Source organism: Daphnia pulicaria, chromosome 2 (assembly GCF_021234035.1).
Source record: "Daphnia pulicaria isolate SC F1-1A chromosome 2, SC_F0-13Bv2, whole genome shotgun sequence".
Lineage (NCBI taxonomy): Eukaryota > Metazoa > Arthropoda > Branchiopoda > Diplostraca > Daphniidae > Daphnia > Daphnia pulicaria.
This window is the reverse complement of record NC_060914.1, coordinates 9916206-9933752: the sequence shown is the minus strand read 5'-3', so window position 1 is coordinate 9933752 and position 17547 is coordinate 9916206. Positions and strand designations below refer to the sequence as shown.

The following is a 17547-nucleotide window of genomic DNA, read 5'->3' as shown; positions in this document are numbered from 1 at the left end:
CACCCTTGCATCATAAATATAATAAACCGTTCGTTCTCCGTGTCTCTTATTTTCTTTCGTTACAATTTCTTTTAGCTCCCGAATGAACCGCAAAAGTTCAACGGGCCACACCGTCACAGAAATTGAAGTAGTTTAAGATTATGACCGAGTTGCTTAAGATTTCAGAGGTTCTCTCTCTCTCTCTTCTGTCTTAATCATATCTGCGACACCGGAAACTTTAGTGCGCTCGTGATTGCGGTCAACCAATCGTAACCGAGACATCAGAGACGAATGAATTAAAAAATGAAAATAAAATAAAATAAAAAAGTAGACGACGACGCCGGCTTGTAACGCAATATCTGCGCGCTGGAGATGGTATAATAAGAAGAAAAGGATGTGTAATGCTGCCTGTCGTAACCGGTACAAGCTATCAGGTTGGTGAGATTTAGGTGAGAAGTTCCTTTTTGACACAAACAACCAACCAAGTCTCATCGATCCGATTGTTCACATTCCATCCCCATTTTCTTCTTCTTCTCTTGTCTCCTGTCTATCATTTTGGTGTCTAGTTTTAGATTCTTTTCTTTTCTTTTTTAAAGGAAAAAAACGAGATTTTCTATTCGGGCTGCTGCTGCCAACTGGCCGCGAGGGGAAAAATAACGGCCGCATTGGCGCTAGCGTCGCATTTGAAATCTTCCCAACCGTCTCTCGAGTGGGGGCGCTGCCGGAGAGAAAAAGTGGGGCGGAGCCGACGAATGGAAAAAAAGGATAGAGTGTTGGGCAACCGTCTTTCATATGACTCGGCAACGTTGCGCCCAACACACAGCAGAAAATCGAGAGCTTGGGGTGTGTGTGGTGACTGACTATATATTCGACTGTAGTACTTGTCAAAGTAGGAAAAATTCGAGTGCCTTGTTGTACAAAAAAGAAGTTTGGGAGCTGTGAACTTGGCAGTTCTTTTGACAGCTCTGTCCCAAGTGTAGCCTAGAAGTGAGTTGCTAACGGACACACACAAATTTCTATCATTTTTTTTGTTGGTTTCAAACGAAAATTTGACTCACGAAAACTGTTGCATTCGAGAGTTGTTGTACTGACTTTTTAGGTCTCACGGTTTTCACTTATTCTCTTGTCTCTGTCTGTTCGAACAGTACCCGGCATTCCATTGTGGTGAGGAGGCTGCGCGTGTGGGACTGCTGACGGCCTCTGGGTTTTTTTTTTCGAAAATCCCTCTTTCCACCCCTCGATATTTCCTGATTTCTTTTCACCTCCATCCCTTTTTGTACACACAAAATGGCGGACGCCGACTCCCGCCTGGATCGCAACGATCCCGATTTCAAATACCTGGTTGTGGACCGAAATGCCTTCAATGACCCTACCACCCAGGCTGAGTGGACCCAGAAGAGACTCGTATGGATCCCCCACGACAACTTTGGATTTGTCTCAGCTTCCATCAAAGGAGAGAGAGGAGACGAGGTTGAAGTGGAGATCATGGAAACTGGCAAACGCTGCCATGTACCAAAGGACGACTTGCAGAAGATGAATCCACCCAAGTTCGACAAGGTGGAAGACATGGCCGAGCTGACCTGCCTCAATGAGGCCTCAGTCCTCCACAACATCAAGGAGAGATATTACTCTGGACTCATTTACGTAAGCACACCAATCATTTTACTCGCATCCATTCTGTCCACTCGTTTGTTGTTTCTCAAGCTTTGACTCAGCCGTCACCAACTCAAGTGCCACACCCCATGGCTTGTCATCACCTTTTTTAACTCCCATACAGCCGCCGACTTAATAGCCTCCAGATTCCGGCCATGGCAACCTGTTTTTCAGCTTCTGAAAAAGTAATGCACAGGCACATCTCCTGTCGAATTCCCAAAGTCGACACACCCTGGTGTGTGTGTGCAACCAGCTAGGAAAAAACACACATGTGACTCACGAACGACGTTGCTGCATAGGGAAATAACGAGCGGCTTGGGACAGACGAGAGAGATATGCAAGGACCGAGCCAAAACATATTTTCAGCGCGCGGGAAGATACACAAACAAAAGGGACACAAACAAAAAGAAATGGTTGACAACCGATCACGGATGGTTTGTTGTAGCCGACTTGGATCGTGATCCCCCCCACCTCATTCCATCCCGCCTTTTGATGATTATTCTTTTTTGTTTTCCCTTCACGTGAGTTGGGTGGTCCCGATCTTTGCTCTTGATTCAGTCAGTCAAGTCAGACTTATTCCTCATTCGATTTCGACTTTGTTACGTGTCCTCGGTGAATTCTTTGTGAAATTAATTTTACTTCACGACACAGACACACACCGAAATGATAGGGTAGAAAGAAAAAAGAACCGGGATTACAAGTTTTATTATTTTTCATTTCCATTTTCACGTAGAGAGAGAGAGGTCTTGATGGGGTCCCCGTTTGGTCCCTTTTTTGAACACACTCGCATTTATGGTCGTGTAAAGAAGGGGGGAGGTGAGGTGAGGTGGGAGGCCCCTTTGGCGCGGGACCCGATATATGTATATAAGGGAAACGGAGAAATATCTCACCAAATAAGGGCCGACGCTAACGCAACCTGACCAAAAAGCCGCAAAGGAGAGAGAGAGAGAGACCCCCTTCTCTCTCTCTCTTTCTTTTCTGTCTGGGACTTTCTCTTCCTTTTTATTCGCTTATTCTTCTTTAGAGAACCGTTCGTCTTGGTTCCCATTTTTTTAAAATATTCAAGAAAAACCTTCTTCTATTCTCGCCAAGAGTTTTGTGCTTCTCTGGCGCACTACTCACTCTCTCTTTTTTGCCCTACAAGAGAGAAAGAAACAACAAGCAGAACCACCACCTCAATCGTCGTGTACAAAAGAAAATGGACTACTTGAACCTGGCAATTACATTTACACAAGACTCCCCCGGTGTACATACACAACATTTGAGAATCTACTTCATTCCACACGCACTGTGGGATTTTGTTCATTCTCTTCTCTTTGGGGGTGGATTAGTTTTTCTGCGTAGAGAAACAATCGAATGAACTCGAGACACACAAGTGGAAGACGAAAGAAGAAGGTTAATAAAGATGGAGAAGGAGAAAAGAGTAGAAGCAGGAATGCGTGTGTGTGTGTACAAATGAGAGCGTTTCGTGTTGCGGTAATGGCCTCGGGTGGCTGTGCTTTCAGCAGAGAATCTCACGACCGCGTTTTATAGGGTCGGATGATGAGAGATCGTAGCCGTCGTTCATCATCACGGCCAACCGAATTTTTTCTTTCCACCTCGGAGCAGCCGAAAAACAAATTTTTTTTAAAAAGCTAGTTGAGAGATTTTCCTTGTTACCCGAATTATTAATCACATTCATCTTTTTATTTCTCGGTTTTTTTTAAAATACAGACATACTCTGGCCTGTTTTGCGTGGTAGTCAACCCCTACAAGAGGCTGCCCATCTACACGGAGAAGATCATTGATTTGTACAAGGGCAAGAAGCGACACGAAGTGCCTCCGCACGTCTTCGCCATCACCGATTCGGCCTACAGGTCCATGTTGCAAGGTATGGCAGCTATCTGTTATTCTCTTTTCCGTCTTGTCTCTCTGGGTCGCCAACCAAACTTCTCTCTCTCTCTTTTGCCCAAAGAGAAAACCAAGGCTGCCTGCTCTTTTTGGGGTAACGTAAAACCCGGCCATATATGGTGACGACGGAGCCCGCTAGTCCGTAGAAATTTCCATTCCGAAAGAGGGGGGGGGGAGCCAGTCTTGTCCTTATATAGACTATTATATATACGAGTCAATTGCCATTTTATAGACTTTTTTTTTCTTCTTCTTATCCGTTTGGTCTTTGAAAAAATACGAACGAAGAAGAAGAAGAAGGGTATTTGATAGATTTGTACGTTCGGTGGTTGGTATAAGCTTGTGCAGCTTGGCTGACTCTCTCTTGGAATAATATCTAAATATGTTTGTGTGTGTGCTTTAAGGTGTACGAGAAGACACACAAGACGGTATCATGGCCTTTGTTGGTCATGCCAACTTCTTCTTCTTTTACGGTTCGATTCAGACGGCAGGACATTGTGTAGTTAACAGAGTCTCTTTGCTAGTATGTTTTTGTTTTGTTTCATCATTCCAGTGTTACAATCTAATAGGGGAAAAGTCATTTGGCGATCAAAAGGGTGTAGTTGTAGGCGAGTTTCTGACGTCCGTCTCAATCTCGTTGATGATTGGGGGTCTCACCTTTTATGGCATCTTCTTTTTTCTGGGAAAAGAAAAGAAAGAAAAAACGTGCATTTGTTGCTACACGGATGGTAATAATGATGGAGGTTGGCGTTATAACGGATGAATCACACCCAAAAAGTCGGCTGATCATTCTCTCTCTCCTTGGTGATTCTCAGTCGGAGGCAGGAGCCACTTGTCAGATTCACCGCAGAAAAGTGGGTGTGGGAGTTTTGAATGATTTTGAGTTAATGTTGTTGGCACTTGTTACGAACAGGAGAGAGAAAGAAAGAAGGAAAGAAAAAACAGACAACAACATTAAGCCCAAATAAGAATATCTTGTTGCGGTCAGCAGCTCGTCCATTAAGGAAGAAAATATCAACAAGCGAGCCAACACAAGAGAAAGAAAAGGGGGCGAAACGACATTGTTTTGTCTGCACAAATCCAAATTTGGTCACGAAGCTTTTTTCTTCTTTTTGTTGTGTGTAACTTTCGCTTGAAATATCGCCGGCCGTTTTGGCTTTCTATACAGACGAGAAAAAGGAGCCAAACGGTTTATTTAGGAGAATTCAAAATCGCGTTTCCTTATTGATTCTTTTTTTGGGGTTTGTCTAGTTATACCGGCTAACGGGGAGGGGGTTCTCTTAGTCATCCTTGGGAATAAAGGGAGATTTGATAGGAAAGAAAAGAAAAATAAACAGTTAACTGTTTTGGAGATAGCCAAAAATGTGTTACGAAATGTAGGGGGGCGAGAGAGGAGAGATTTGTTATTTTTTCTTTATAAAGACATTTGGAATTGTTTGAGAGTTTTTGGGGTTTCTCTCTCACTGGGTGAATCATCGTGTGTATACATTTCCACATCCCGTACCCCGCCCATAGGTCATCCTCTGGGGTCTCTTGTTATTATTATTGTTATTATTATTTGGAAAAAAAAATATTTTTCCAACATGGGAGGGGTTTCTTCTTCTTCTTTTTTTCACGAAAGATCAAAAGCAGCGACAGACTTTTAGTTCGGCACATGTTCAGTCATTCCCGCAGCTTTTTTTTTATTTTATTTTTTTCAAGAAAAAGCTCTCGAGCGTGAAATATGACTTTTTGGGATGCGGGACATATTTAACACAGGCAAGAAAAGAAGAAGAAGAAAAAGATGATTAGAGATTTATTTGTTATTTCTTTTTCCCAATTTCTCTTTTTATTTTATTTCTCTCTTTTCTAGCCAGTCTCTATGCGTATACAAGTATGTTAAGTATAGCGGGAATCTGGCGCTAGACATCTGGACACGGTCGAGTATGACGTCAATTAGAATCTATAAGAGAGGAACTTTATTTTTGTAAAAAAAGAACTCGTCGGTGGTGGTGGTGTTCTGCGCCGGCGTCGAAAAGCCACTTCTTTTCTTCATCGTCATGGATGCATTTGTCAGCAGCTACAAGTGGCAAAAGAAGAAGAAGCTGAAAAGGATCAAATCGAGGTCGATTCCATTTAACAGAAGAGAGTGCACTGAAGAAAGAAATGCTTTTATGCACAGGGGAGACGATATTTCGTAACGCCGTTATCTTGGGGGGGGGGGGGGAGGATTTCCGTTTCTATTAGATTGCGGGTGGAATTCAACAGCGCACACACAAAGGTTTTCGGGAGAATGGAAAGAAAATTTTTTATTTTCTTCTTTCAGGTGGGTTTCATCACCGTCCCGAAATAGTTTGGCTGTATCACGGTTTCCATGGAAACGGATAATCACGCCTGGTGGTCGGAGGCGTTGCACTTAACTACCGGACGCCCATTTGTTTTTTCGTTAAATTATTAACAAAAAAAGGGGGGAGAGAAAAATGGGTGACGTCAACTTTATATTTTTTAATTTTTTTGGTTGTGTGTTTAGATGATGTCAAGTTTACACTAAACTGTTGGCAATTTGTTTGACGTGGGTGGCCTATGGCGCATTTACAGGTGTGTCACACCCAACCAAAAAAAATTGTCGTTAAATTAAACAAGAGAAGAATGGGAATGGGAAAAGTTGTTTTACATCCGGTTCGGGCGGGAAGGAGAAAAATGTTTTTCCCGTACAAGGACATTTCCCCGTTTTTTTTTCTGTTTGTTATATATTTGAAATAAATGAAGGAAAAATGGCGCATTGATTCATTGCGTGTCTGGCTGATAAAAAGCCGAAAAAAACAAACTTTCTTTTCATATGCCGAATTGACACTGATGATGATTCCTTTTGCCTACACTTTTGAAAAGCAGAAAGGCAAACAAGTTTTTTTTTTTTAAATTTATTTTAGATATGCAGACACGAGAAAATGATTATGATTATTATATTCGATTTTATTCGCTTTGTTTTTAGAAAAAAAAGGGTTAACAAGGACGAATTCTTGTCAGGTTTTTTTCCATTTCTTGTTTTTCCATGAAATTGTTTAATCCACCGATTGGGGCCGGTCGAGTCTGTTTGCATGTTGATGGCGCACGCGCTGAGCTTTCATTATTCACTTCTATCTCTTTTCTGGCTTGTGTCGAAGAGAGAGAAAGAAAAGGGAAAGATTTTTATATGTTTTTTTTTTTTTTTTTTATCCCGAACCATCTGGTTCGTTTTCCGGCCGTACGGTACCTCATTTCCTTCCGGATCGACCGTCGACCATCTCCTTTCGATCGGGTTCGATGCGACGAGAACGGAGGACCGTGTCAACGCCCGTTTACCCTCCGTTTAACCCCAACTTTAGACGAGTTTCTCACCAGCTTGGGCCCAGAAAAAATCTAAAAGAAAAGAATTTTATTTTTCTTAAAAAAAGAGCCGAAAAAAAACCAGACGGATTAATCGCGCTCACAACTCGTAACGGCTTTAGGAGAAAGCCAAGAGAGAGATGAAGGTTTCACGCAGTCACGACCGGCCGCGACCCCCTTTTTTTTCGTGTGTGTACATTTTAAGTATTTCTTCTTTGAATGCTTAGTATATATTTTGTTGCCTCTCTCTCTTTATCCCCCCGAATTATTTACACACTTAATCGACCATCAAAAAATATAAGTTTTTTTCTTTTTTCTTCTTCTTCTCATGCAATCGCCCTTATAAAGGGCTCTGACACCATTGTGCTGACTCGCTCGAATCCCTCGTTCCGGCTGGATCATCTGGCGATAAATAAAAGGTCGTCGGGGGTCATTTCGACTGTCAAAACTATTACAGTCGCTCTTTTTTCTTCGTTGTTTGGCTGCCGGACCCGCAGTGATAAGTCCAAAAGTAGAGAAAATGTGTTTCGGAGAAATATTTTTTTTTTTTTCTTTACCCGATGGTTATCTTTTATCTCCTGTGCGTGCGGATTCCATAAGCGCCCTTTTGGAAATCTCGAACGGTACCCCGACGGGCGCCGCTACTCGTTCCCTTTTGCCAATTGAAGGATGTCGACGCCGCTCGTATGAAAAACACATTCAAAATATTTTACTTTTTTTTTTACTTTTTTTTGGCCTCCTCCTAGTCAGTTTGTTTTGTGTTGAACAACAAGAATCTGTGGCATGGCCTCGTCGTTTTCGGTCGTCGTGCGTTTCCTTAAAAGGCAAACGGGTCGGGACGTCCTTGGTCGAGGCCAATAGCTCCGTTCTTCTTCTTGTGTTTTTTTCGCGTTTATTTTATTTCTAGAGAGAGAGAGAACAAAAAATCGTAGCCTGGAGCGAAATTCCCGAAAAACTCTCTCTCTTGTAATTTTTATTTTCCAGTTGATTGGATAGAAATATCAACATCGTAAAGAAAGAACAAAAAATCACGATGTTGTTGTTATCTGGTCCAGCATTTTAGAATCAATACTGTCGGGAGTAATGATGGCTTTTTTCGGGATGGGAAAACGGGTTGGTGTTTTTTAAATTTGGCGCGCTAATCGCGTTAGACATGCCGTGACACACACACACACACAACACTCGCCATCGATTTTATGTATTCATGAATTAATTTTTTCTTTCTTTCTTTCTTGTTTTTTCATTTTGTTTGACACGCAGATCGTGAGGACCAGTCGATTTTGTGCACGGGCGAATCCGGTGCAGGAAAAACGGAGAATACCAAGAAGGTGATCCAGTATTTGGCATACGTGGCCGCCTCGAAACCCAAAACCACTGCCACCGCCCACAAGGACGTCACGGTAATATTGAAGACATATTTTTCTCATTTGATTTGAATTTCTTTTGTTGTTGGTACTCGAAATAATGCCAACGTATTATTATTAATCATTTCCATCCGTTGCATAATGAATCGGGGGGAATGGATTGCCTAACGGGTTAAAGTCAAAGTCAAGCGATGATTCACTTAGGTGTTTTTTTAGCGACCAGTTGCGTTTCACCAGCCGAATATTGAATCACTTCCAAGATAAAGAAATCAAGTCGACTTTTTTCAGAGTGATTGATGGTCCGCTGGATTTGACGGACAGATTTAGAACAACGGAGAGAAAAGATTTTTTCGACTTCGATTGGACTCACGAGAGACGTACCCCGAATTGCGCAATGTCAAGAAATATGATAAATTATAATAATTAAATTCATCTCTAGTGCCAGATGGGCCAAGTCACTAGCTCCATGAATAATTCAGAGATGATTATAACGATTTCTATTTTTTTTCCAGAAAAAAAAAATATTCACCGATCCTTTTTGGTGCGTTCCCTTTTTTTGCACATTTTTTTCCTCCTTTGGTTTTGTTTGTTTGAGCTCTTTTTTTGGTGGGGATAATATCGAAACACGACAGTCGGGAGAGAAAAATTTACATAGATATAGGCACACCAATGAATTATGCAAAAACAAGTTCGACTCTTGAAAGGCAATCTTGAATTGAGTGAGGAGAGAAAACATACACAGTTTCTCGGCCCTGTTCTATATCGGTCTTGGACACACAAAAAACGAACGTGTTGAAAAACACAGATATCTTTGATGTATTTATTTATTTATTTTTTGTTGTATTCCAATGGCTTTTTGATGATTCCTTTCATGTCGAAATTATGATTTTCACGTCACAATAACGATTGATCTTTCCTGGAGGAAAAAGGGCCGCAAAACTTTTTGGAACTTACGAAGAAAAAGAGTTTGAACTATATTACTCGGATAATAGTTTTTTCTCGTTTCTCTTGCATGGGGACCATCGTATATGAATGGCATTGTGTTTATTTTGTGTGGCGGAATAGTGGGCGATCCTCCTATTTTTTTTGTTTTTGTTTTTGTATCATCTAATCTTATTTATTTATTTTATTTTTGTTTATTTTTCCCTGTCTCTTTCACGCCAAATCACACACCTTCACGCCTGATTATTTTTTTTACCCGTAAAAAAAAAACTATATCCAGGAAGCGTTTAATATCGTAAGTGGCCTTTCTTGATTGACTTATATACCTTTTTGAAAACAATTTATTTTTAATTATTATTTTTTTTCATTATTTAAAACTAAGCTTCTGTGACATATCTTTGACACACTTAATTCTAGCTTCCTTCCTTCCTTTTCTGCCTTCTTCACACCAAATGCTCTCTGTATACTCCTTTTTTTCAACTTATTATTTTTACTCTGTGCTCATTCACCGACTGCTCGAAACTCTGTGCTTTTTAAAAAAACAATTACCATTTTCCAATTTAAAAAAAGGAAAATTGTGTTTAAAAAAAAAGCTTTTTTTTATTATTTTTCTGGCGAGGTGGCAGTGGAATGGACATATTGTTCCTGTTTATTTGTGTGTTTGTTTTTTAAAAAGATTTTTATTATTATTATCTTTAAATTTTATGTATTTATTTATTCAAATTCTTTTTTGTCAGTCAACACCAAAGATTAATGGATTTCAATGTTTGTGTTTTTCCACTTGTTGTTTACAGGGCGAACTGGAACAACAATTACTTCAAGCCAATCCAATTCTGGAAGCTTTTGGTAACGCCAAAACTGTCAAGAACGACAATTCATCTCGTTTCGTAAGTCCTTTATTTTATTTTTTGACAGACATTGAGTGATCTTTGGACGAATTCAATTTCATTTCTATTCGCGTTGCAGGGCAAATTTATCCGGATTAATTTTGATGCCTCCGGCTACATTGCTGGTGCCAATATCGAGACTTACCTTTTGGAGAAATCCCGTTCCATTCGTCAAGCCAAAGATGAACGCGCCTTCCACATTTTCTATCAGCTCCTGGCCGGCGCCAATGCCGAGCAGCGAAGTATGAACAAATCATTGCCAATTAACCGCCCGAATGATTTCAATTTCTTTTTCAATTTTTCAACAGAGGAATTCATTTTGGAGGACCCGAAAACTTATTGTTTCCTGTCCAGTGGCAACCTCCCAGTGCCTGGAATCGACGACTCGGCCGAATTCCAGCAGACTTGCAAATCCATGGCCATCATGGGCCTCAGCCCCGAGGATCTGTCTCCGCTCTTCCGCATCGTCTCGGCCACCCTCCTCTTCGGCAACATGAAGTTCAAACAGGAGCGCAATTCCGACCAGGCCACTTTGCCCGACAACACGGTCGCCCAGAAGATCGCCCACCTGCTGGGCATGAACGTGACTGAGATGACGAAGGCTTTCCTCAAGCCGCGCATCAAAGTCGGCCGCGACTACGTCACCAAAGCTCAAACCAAGGAGCAAGTGGAATTCGCCGTTGAGGCCATCTCCAAGGCCTGCTACGAACGCATGTTCCGCTGGCTGGTGACCCGCATCAACCGCTCGCTGGACAGGACCAAGCGCCAGGGCGCCTCGTTCATCGGCATCCTCGACATGGCCGGTTTCGAGATCTTCGAGCTCAACTCGTTCGAGCAGCTGTGCATCAACTACACCAACGAGAAGCTCCAGCAGCTCTTCAACCACACCATGTTCATCCTGGAGCAGGAGGAGTACCAGCGCGAAGGCATCGAGTGGAAGTTTATCGATTTCGGGCTGGACTTGCAGCCGACCATCGACTTGATCGAGAAGCCCATGGGCATCATGGCCCTGCTGGACGAGGAGTGCTGGTTCCCCAAGGCGACGGACAAGAGCTTCGTCGAGAAACTGCTCAACTCGCACGTCAGCCACCCCAAGTTTATGAAGACGGACTTCCGTGGCGTGGCCGACTTTGCCGTCATCCACTACGCCGGAAAGGTGGACTACTCGGCCGAGAAGTGGCTCATGAAGAACATGGACCCGCTCAACGAGAACATCGTCGAGCTGCTCCAGCAGTCGCAGTACCCGTTCATCGTCCAGATCTGGAAGGACGCCGAGATTGTCGGCATGGCCCAGCAGGCCATGACGGACACGACTTTCGGCTCCAGGACCCGCAAGGGTATGTTCCGCACCGTCTCTCAGCTCTACAAGGAGCAGCTGACGAAGCTGATGGCCACTCTGAGGAACACGAACCCCAACTTTGTCCGCTGCATCATTCCCAATCACGAGAAGAGGGCCGGCAAGATCGAGGCCACTCTGGTGCTGGATCAGCTCCGCTGCAACGGTGTCCTCGAGGGCATCCGCATCTGTCGACAGGGATTCCCCAACCGCATCCCGTTCCAGGAGTTCCGCCAGCGCTACGAGCTCCTGACTCCCAACGTCATCCCCAAGGGATTCATGGACGGCAAAAAGGCCTGCGAGAAGATGATCCTCTCGCTCGAGCTGGACCCCAACCTCTACCGCATTGGTCAGTCCAAGATCTTCTTCCGCGCCGGAGTGCTGGCCCATCTGGAAGAGGAGCGTGACTTTAAGATCACGGATTTGATTGTCAACTTCCAGGCCTACTGCCGAGGCAGCCTGGCCCGTCGCAACTTCCAGAAACGCGTCCAGCAATTGAACGCGATCCGCATCATCCAGCGCAACTGCGCCGCCTACCTCAAGCTGCGCAACTGGCAGTGGTGGCGTCTCTACACCAAGGTGAAGCCGCTCCTGCAGGTGACAAAACAGGAGGAGAAGCTGACGCAGAAGGAGGACGAGCTGAGGCAGGTGCGCGACAAGCTGGACGGCCAGATCAAGACGGCCCAGGAGATGGAGCGCCGCTACCAGCAGATCATTGAGGAGAAGAACATTTTGGCCGAGCAGCTGCAGGCCGAAACGGAATTGTGCGCCGAAGCCGAGGAGATGCGCGCCCGTCTGGCCGCCCGCAAACAGGAGCTGGAGGACATCCTCCACGACATGGAGGCCCGCATCGAGGAGGAGGAGGAGCGCTGCCACAAGCTGATGGAAGAAAAGAAGAAGGTCCAACTGACGGTCCAGGATCTGGAGGAGCAGCTGGAAGAGGAGGAAGCTGCCCGTCAGAAGCTACAGGTCGACAAGATCCACGTTGAAGCCCGCCAGAAGAAACTGGAGGAAGACTTGGCCGTCGCCGAGGACTTCCAGCAAAAGTTCATGAAGGAGAAGAAGCTGTTTGAGGAGCGGACGGCCGACCTGTCGCAGGCCCTGGCCGAGGAGGAAGAAAAGGCCAAACATTTGGGCAAACTTAAGGCCAAACACGAGACGACCATCGGCGACCTGGAAGAGCGACTCATCAAGGAGCAGCAGGCCCGCCAGGAGTTTGAGCGATCCAAGCGCAAGCTGGACACTGAACTGACGGACATTCGCGACCAGCTCACCGAGAAGAAGACGTACATCGAAGAGATCCAGATCCAGCTGTCTCGCCGCGAGGAGGAGCTCACCCACGCCATGATGAAGGTGGACGAGGAGGCGGCCAACCGGGCCGTTGCCCAGAAAGCCCTGCGCGAACTGGAGGCTCAGCTGGGCGAGTTGGGCGAAGATTTGGAGGCGGAAAAGGTTGCCCGCGCCAAGGCCGAGAAGCAAAAGCGCGACTTGAACGAGGAGCTGGAAGCTTTGAAGAACGAGCTCCTGGATTCCCTGGACACGACGGCCGCCCAGCAGGAATTGCGCACCAAGCGCGAGCAGGAACTGGCGGCCCTGAAAAAGGCCCTGGAAGACGACACGGCCTCGCACGAGCTCCAGGCCCAGGAGATGCGCCACAAGCACAGCGAGGAAACGTCCAAGATCCACGAGCAGCTGGACACGGTCAAGAAGAGCAAAATGGCGCTGGAGAAGGCCAAGGCCACCCTGGAAGCCGAAAACGCCGACATGGCCAACGAGATCAAGACCCTGACGGCCAGCAAAACGGACGGCGAGCGCCGCCGCAAGCAACTCGAGTCGCAGTTCTCTGAGCTGCAGGCCCGTCTGGCCGAGGCGGAGCGCGGGCGCGGCGAAGGATCGGAGCGCCTCGTCCGTCTGCAGACGGAGATCGAGACCATCACCGTCCAGCTGGTGGACGCCGAGTCCAAGTTGACGATCGCCATCAAGTCGCAGACGACGATCGAGCAGCAGCTGATCGAAGTCCAGGCACTTTTGGAGGAGGAGACCCGCCAGAAATTGGCGCTGAGTTCCAGATTGCGCCAGGCCGACTCTGAGCGCGAGTCGCTGCAGAACCAACTCGAGGACGAGGAGGAGTCCAAGCGCCAATTGGAGAAGCAGATTTCCAGCCTCAACATTCAGCTGATTGAGGTGAAGAAGAAGGCGGAAGAGGAAGGCGAAGCTGCCTTCCAACTGGACGAGCTCAAGAAGAAATCCATCAAGGACATTGACGCCCTGCAGAGGCACATTGAAGAGTTGCAGGCTAACCTGGACAAGCTGGACAAGTCCCGCAAGAAGCTCGGGGTAAGTTTTCATCCATCGCTGCCATTACGAGCACAGGTGAATTGTAATTTTATTTTTTTCAAATGAAAACAACAGTCGGAATTGGAAGACACGACGGTGGAATTGGAATCGCAGCGGACCAAGGTGCTGGATTTGGAGAAGAAACAGCGCAACTTCGACAAGGTGCTCATGGAGGAGAAGACCATCTCGGAGCGTTACGCCATCGAACGCGACAACGCCGAGCGTGACGCCCGTGAGAAAGAGACCAAGGTGAATTCCGTCATTTTAAATTTCGCGCTATAAAATATTTGAATTGCCGTTACTCATGAATCAAAATTTCCGTCAGGTCCTTTCACTCAACCGCGAACTGGAGGAAGCCCTGGCCAAGATCGACGAGCTGGAGAGGATCCGCCGCCAGTTGCAGGGTGAGCTGGACGACCTTGCCAACACGCAAGGAACGGCCGACAAGAACGTGCACGAGCTGGAACGAGCCAAGCGAGCCCTCGAGTCTCAGCTGGCCGAGCAAAAGACCCAGATTGAGGAGCTGGAGGACGAGCTGCAGTTGACTGAAGATGCCAAACTGCGTCTGGAGGTGAACATGCAGGCCCTCAAGGCCCAGTTTGAGCGGGACCTTCAAGCCCGCGAGGAGCAGAGCGAGGAGAAGCGACGCACCCTGGTCAAGCAGCTGCGCGACCTGGAAGCCGAGCTGGAAGACGAGCGGAAGCAGCGAGCCGTGGCCGTGGCTGCCCGCAAGAAGATGGAGGGTGACATGCGCGACCTGGAGGCCCATCTGGAGATGGCCAACAAGCTCAAGGAGGATGCGCTCAAGCAGCTCAAGAAACTCCAAGTCCAGGTGAAGGAGTTCCAGCGCGACGCCGAGGAGGCCCGTGCCGGACGCGACGAGTTGGTCACCCAGCTCAAGGACGGCGAGAAGAAGATCAAATCGCTCGAGGCTGAGCTGTTGCAGATGCACGAGGAGCTGGCGGCGGCCGAAAGGGCCCGTCGCACGGCCGAAGGCGACCGCGACGAGCTCCAGGAGGAGTTGGCCACCATCAACAGCCGCGGAACGCTCATGGCCGACGAGAAGCGCCGCTTGGAGGCTCGCATCCAGTCGCTCGAGGAGGAGCTGGAAGAGGAGCAGTCCAACGGCGAAGTCCTGCTGGATCGCAACCGCAAGGCCCAGCTGAGCTTCGAGCAGTTGACGACCGAGTTGACGTCTGAGCGCTCCGTCTCGCACAAGATCGAAAACCAGCGGGCCCTACTCGAGAAGCAGAACAAGGAGCTCAAGTCCAAATTGACTGAATTGGAGACCTCGACCAGGACCCGGACCAAGGCCACCATCACGGCCCTCGAGGCCAAAGTGGCCAACCTGGAGGAGCAGTTGGAGAACGAAGCCAAGTTTGTTTCGATCATTTTTTCTCGATTTTGATTTGATTGTAATTTTTTCCCCATCTCCAGGGAGAGAATGTTGCAGTCGAAGAACAACCGCAAATTGGAGAAACGCTTGAAAGAGTTGCTGCTCCAGTTGGAGGATGAACGCCGGCACGCCGATCAGTACAAGGAACAAGTGGAGAAATCCACCAGCCGAGTCAAGGTAAATCAATTGCCGGTGAATGATCCCATTTTATTTATTCTAACTGGACAATTTGTCGATTGTTTGATCCACCAGGCTCTTAAGCGCCAACTGGACGAGGCCGAGGAGGAGGTGAGCCGCGAAAAGGCTCAGCGACGCAAAGCCCAGCGCGACTTTGAGGACGCCCTCGAGTCGCAGGAGAGTATCTCTCGCGAACTGACGACGCTCAAGAGCAAGATGCGCCGAGGACCGTCGGTCGCCTCCTCTTCCAGCGTCCTGGTCACAACCATCCGCACCACCAAACGTGGTTCTGTCTCTCAGGTAAAATCTATTTTTCTCTTATTAAAACTGTTTCGACATTGTTCATGATTTGTTCTTATTTCCGACGCCAACAGGAAGGGATCACTACTAACGAGTCGTACATGATTGGCGATGCTGAATCCACTTTGGAAACCGACGGAGAAGATTCCACCAAGCAATAAGAAAAGAAAAATCGTATATTTTTTTTCCATGTTCTGCTTCTTCTTCTTCATCTTCTGCCTCTCCCCCCTTCATATTCGACCGTGAAAAAACTTAAAAGAACTGGAATCCGGCCATCTCCCATTATGATATAATCCCCCCCGCTTATATACGATTCCCCCCCCCTCCATCTTGAATTATATTCCAAAAAAAGAGAGTGAATGAAAAAGAAAAAATTTACAAAAAAAAAATCAACTAATTAAAAAAAATGTTAACGGGTGGTTTATTTTTCGTGCATCCTCCACTTTGACGAATCAATTATTTTTTGGGGTTAATTTTTTGTAATAATCTTCCTTGGAATTAACACACGAAAAAAAAGTTAAAAAAAAATTCTAATGTATACCATTGGGTCGAATTCATCGAAGAGTTAACAAAACAACGCACGGTGTGGCCTTACGTTTATTTTTATTGATTTTTTTTTCTTTTGAAATTAGCGGAGGAACATTTTTGAAAGGAAAAGATTAAAGGAAATTAATTCTGTTGTTTCTCGCTGACGGTGTGAAATTCAAGACCAACGAAGTAGAACGACGAGACGATTCATAATGATAATAAAGATTAATGCGCGAAATGTCGTGAAATCGAAAACGAAAAAAATCCAGTTGACTTATTACATAATAAGCTCCGAGTGTTTCCAGCTGCCAAAATGTATTCTTTATCTTTTTTTTCTCCCTCATCATTATTCTTCCACTTGTCTCTTTCTCCCCCCCCCCATATTTGCATACGACATGCGATTCAATTGTTTATTCCCCTCTTTTTTTAAGAAATTTTTTTCGTTTGTTTACACTTGTGCTAATTAATGAAAAGCCTCCATTTAAATTTTTTTATTATTTTCAATTCTTGGCCACGATAACGAACAAGCTGATGCGGCATTAATGAAAAAAAAAACAAATTTAGAAGGGAAAGTGGGTGGATTGATTGGACAAGAAAATGAAATAATTTTTGTTTGATTTTCTATTCCTCGATTCGTCCGTTTATCTCACCATATATTAATTGTGTTTTATTCGTGTGTGGAATCATATAATTTTTAATGCCCTTTTTTTTAACCATTATCCTCATCTTCCGCGCGCGCGTCCGTCTTTTATTTTTCGTTTATTTTTGCCCCCGTTTGGCTTGGCTCTTTTTTTTTCACAAATTTTGAAAAAACAAAAGTTTTTATGAAATTTTTATTTCTTCAAGTTCCACTCAACTCTGATTTTGGTTTGCTTCTAATTAGTTTGGTTTATTTAGATAAGCAAGAGAGATATTTAGCACAAAAGAAAAGGTAAAAAGAAAAAAAAAAAATAATATCGTGATCGATTTCATTCCTTTCTATTTCTCTCCTTTTGCTCCTCCTCGTCTCTGTCTCCTGAAAATAAAAAAAAGCAAAAATTTAGTAAAATCGAAAAACCAAAACAATGATGGATGGAACAATAATAATATCATGGATTTAAAACAAAACCAACACTCGATTTGTCTTTTTTCTTTGATTTCTTTTTCTTGTGATTCTTTTGCATTATTTATTTCGACATATTCGAGGTACACAACGGTACATATAATTCCCGGAATCAAATTTGAATTTCAGCTAGTTTTCCTCGCTAGATGGCGAATTTTCGTTGAGGATGTTTGTTTGTTTGTTTTTTGGGAGGGGTGGGGGTGAGAAAATAGTTCTGTCGTCTGCAACAATCCCCCTCAGTAGTCAGGATTCAGGATTTAAACACCGCCGTGTAATATATCTGTAGAATTAATTCATCGTATAGATCAGTCATC

At 45.2% G+C, this 17547-nt stretch overlaps 1 protein-coding gene across 1 annotated transcript; it reads left to right on the top strand.

The window, feature by feature from the left end:
- Positions 1-758: 758 nt before the first annotated feature.
- Positions 759-17238, top strand: LOC124326028 (myosin heavy chain, non-muscle-like). The gene is made up of 13 exons (XM_046784594.1): positions 759-966; positions 1125-1623; positions 3346-3502; positions 8125-8264; positions 9451-9465; positions 9965-10057; positions 10137-10299; positions 10366-13730; positions 13806-13979; positions 14056-15107; positions 15168-15303; positions 15379-15603; positions 15678-17238. The coding sequence occupies exons 2-13, from the start codon at positions 1267-1269 to the stop codon at positions 15762-15764; spliced, it is 5964 nt and encodes a 1987-aa protein (XP_046640550.1). The 5' UTR covers positions 759-966; positions 1125-1266; the 3' UTR covers positions 15765-17238.
- Positions 17239-17547: the final 309 nt, after the last annotated feature.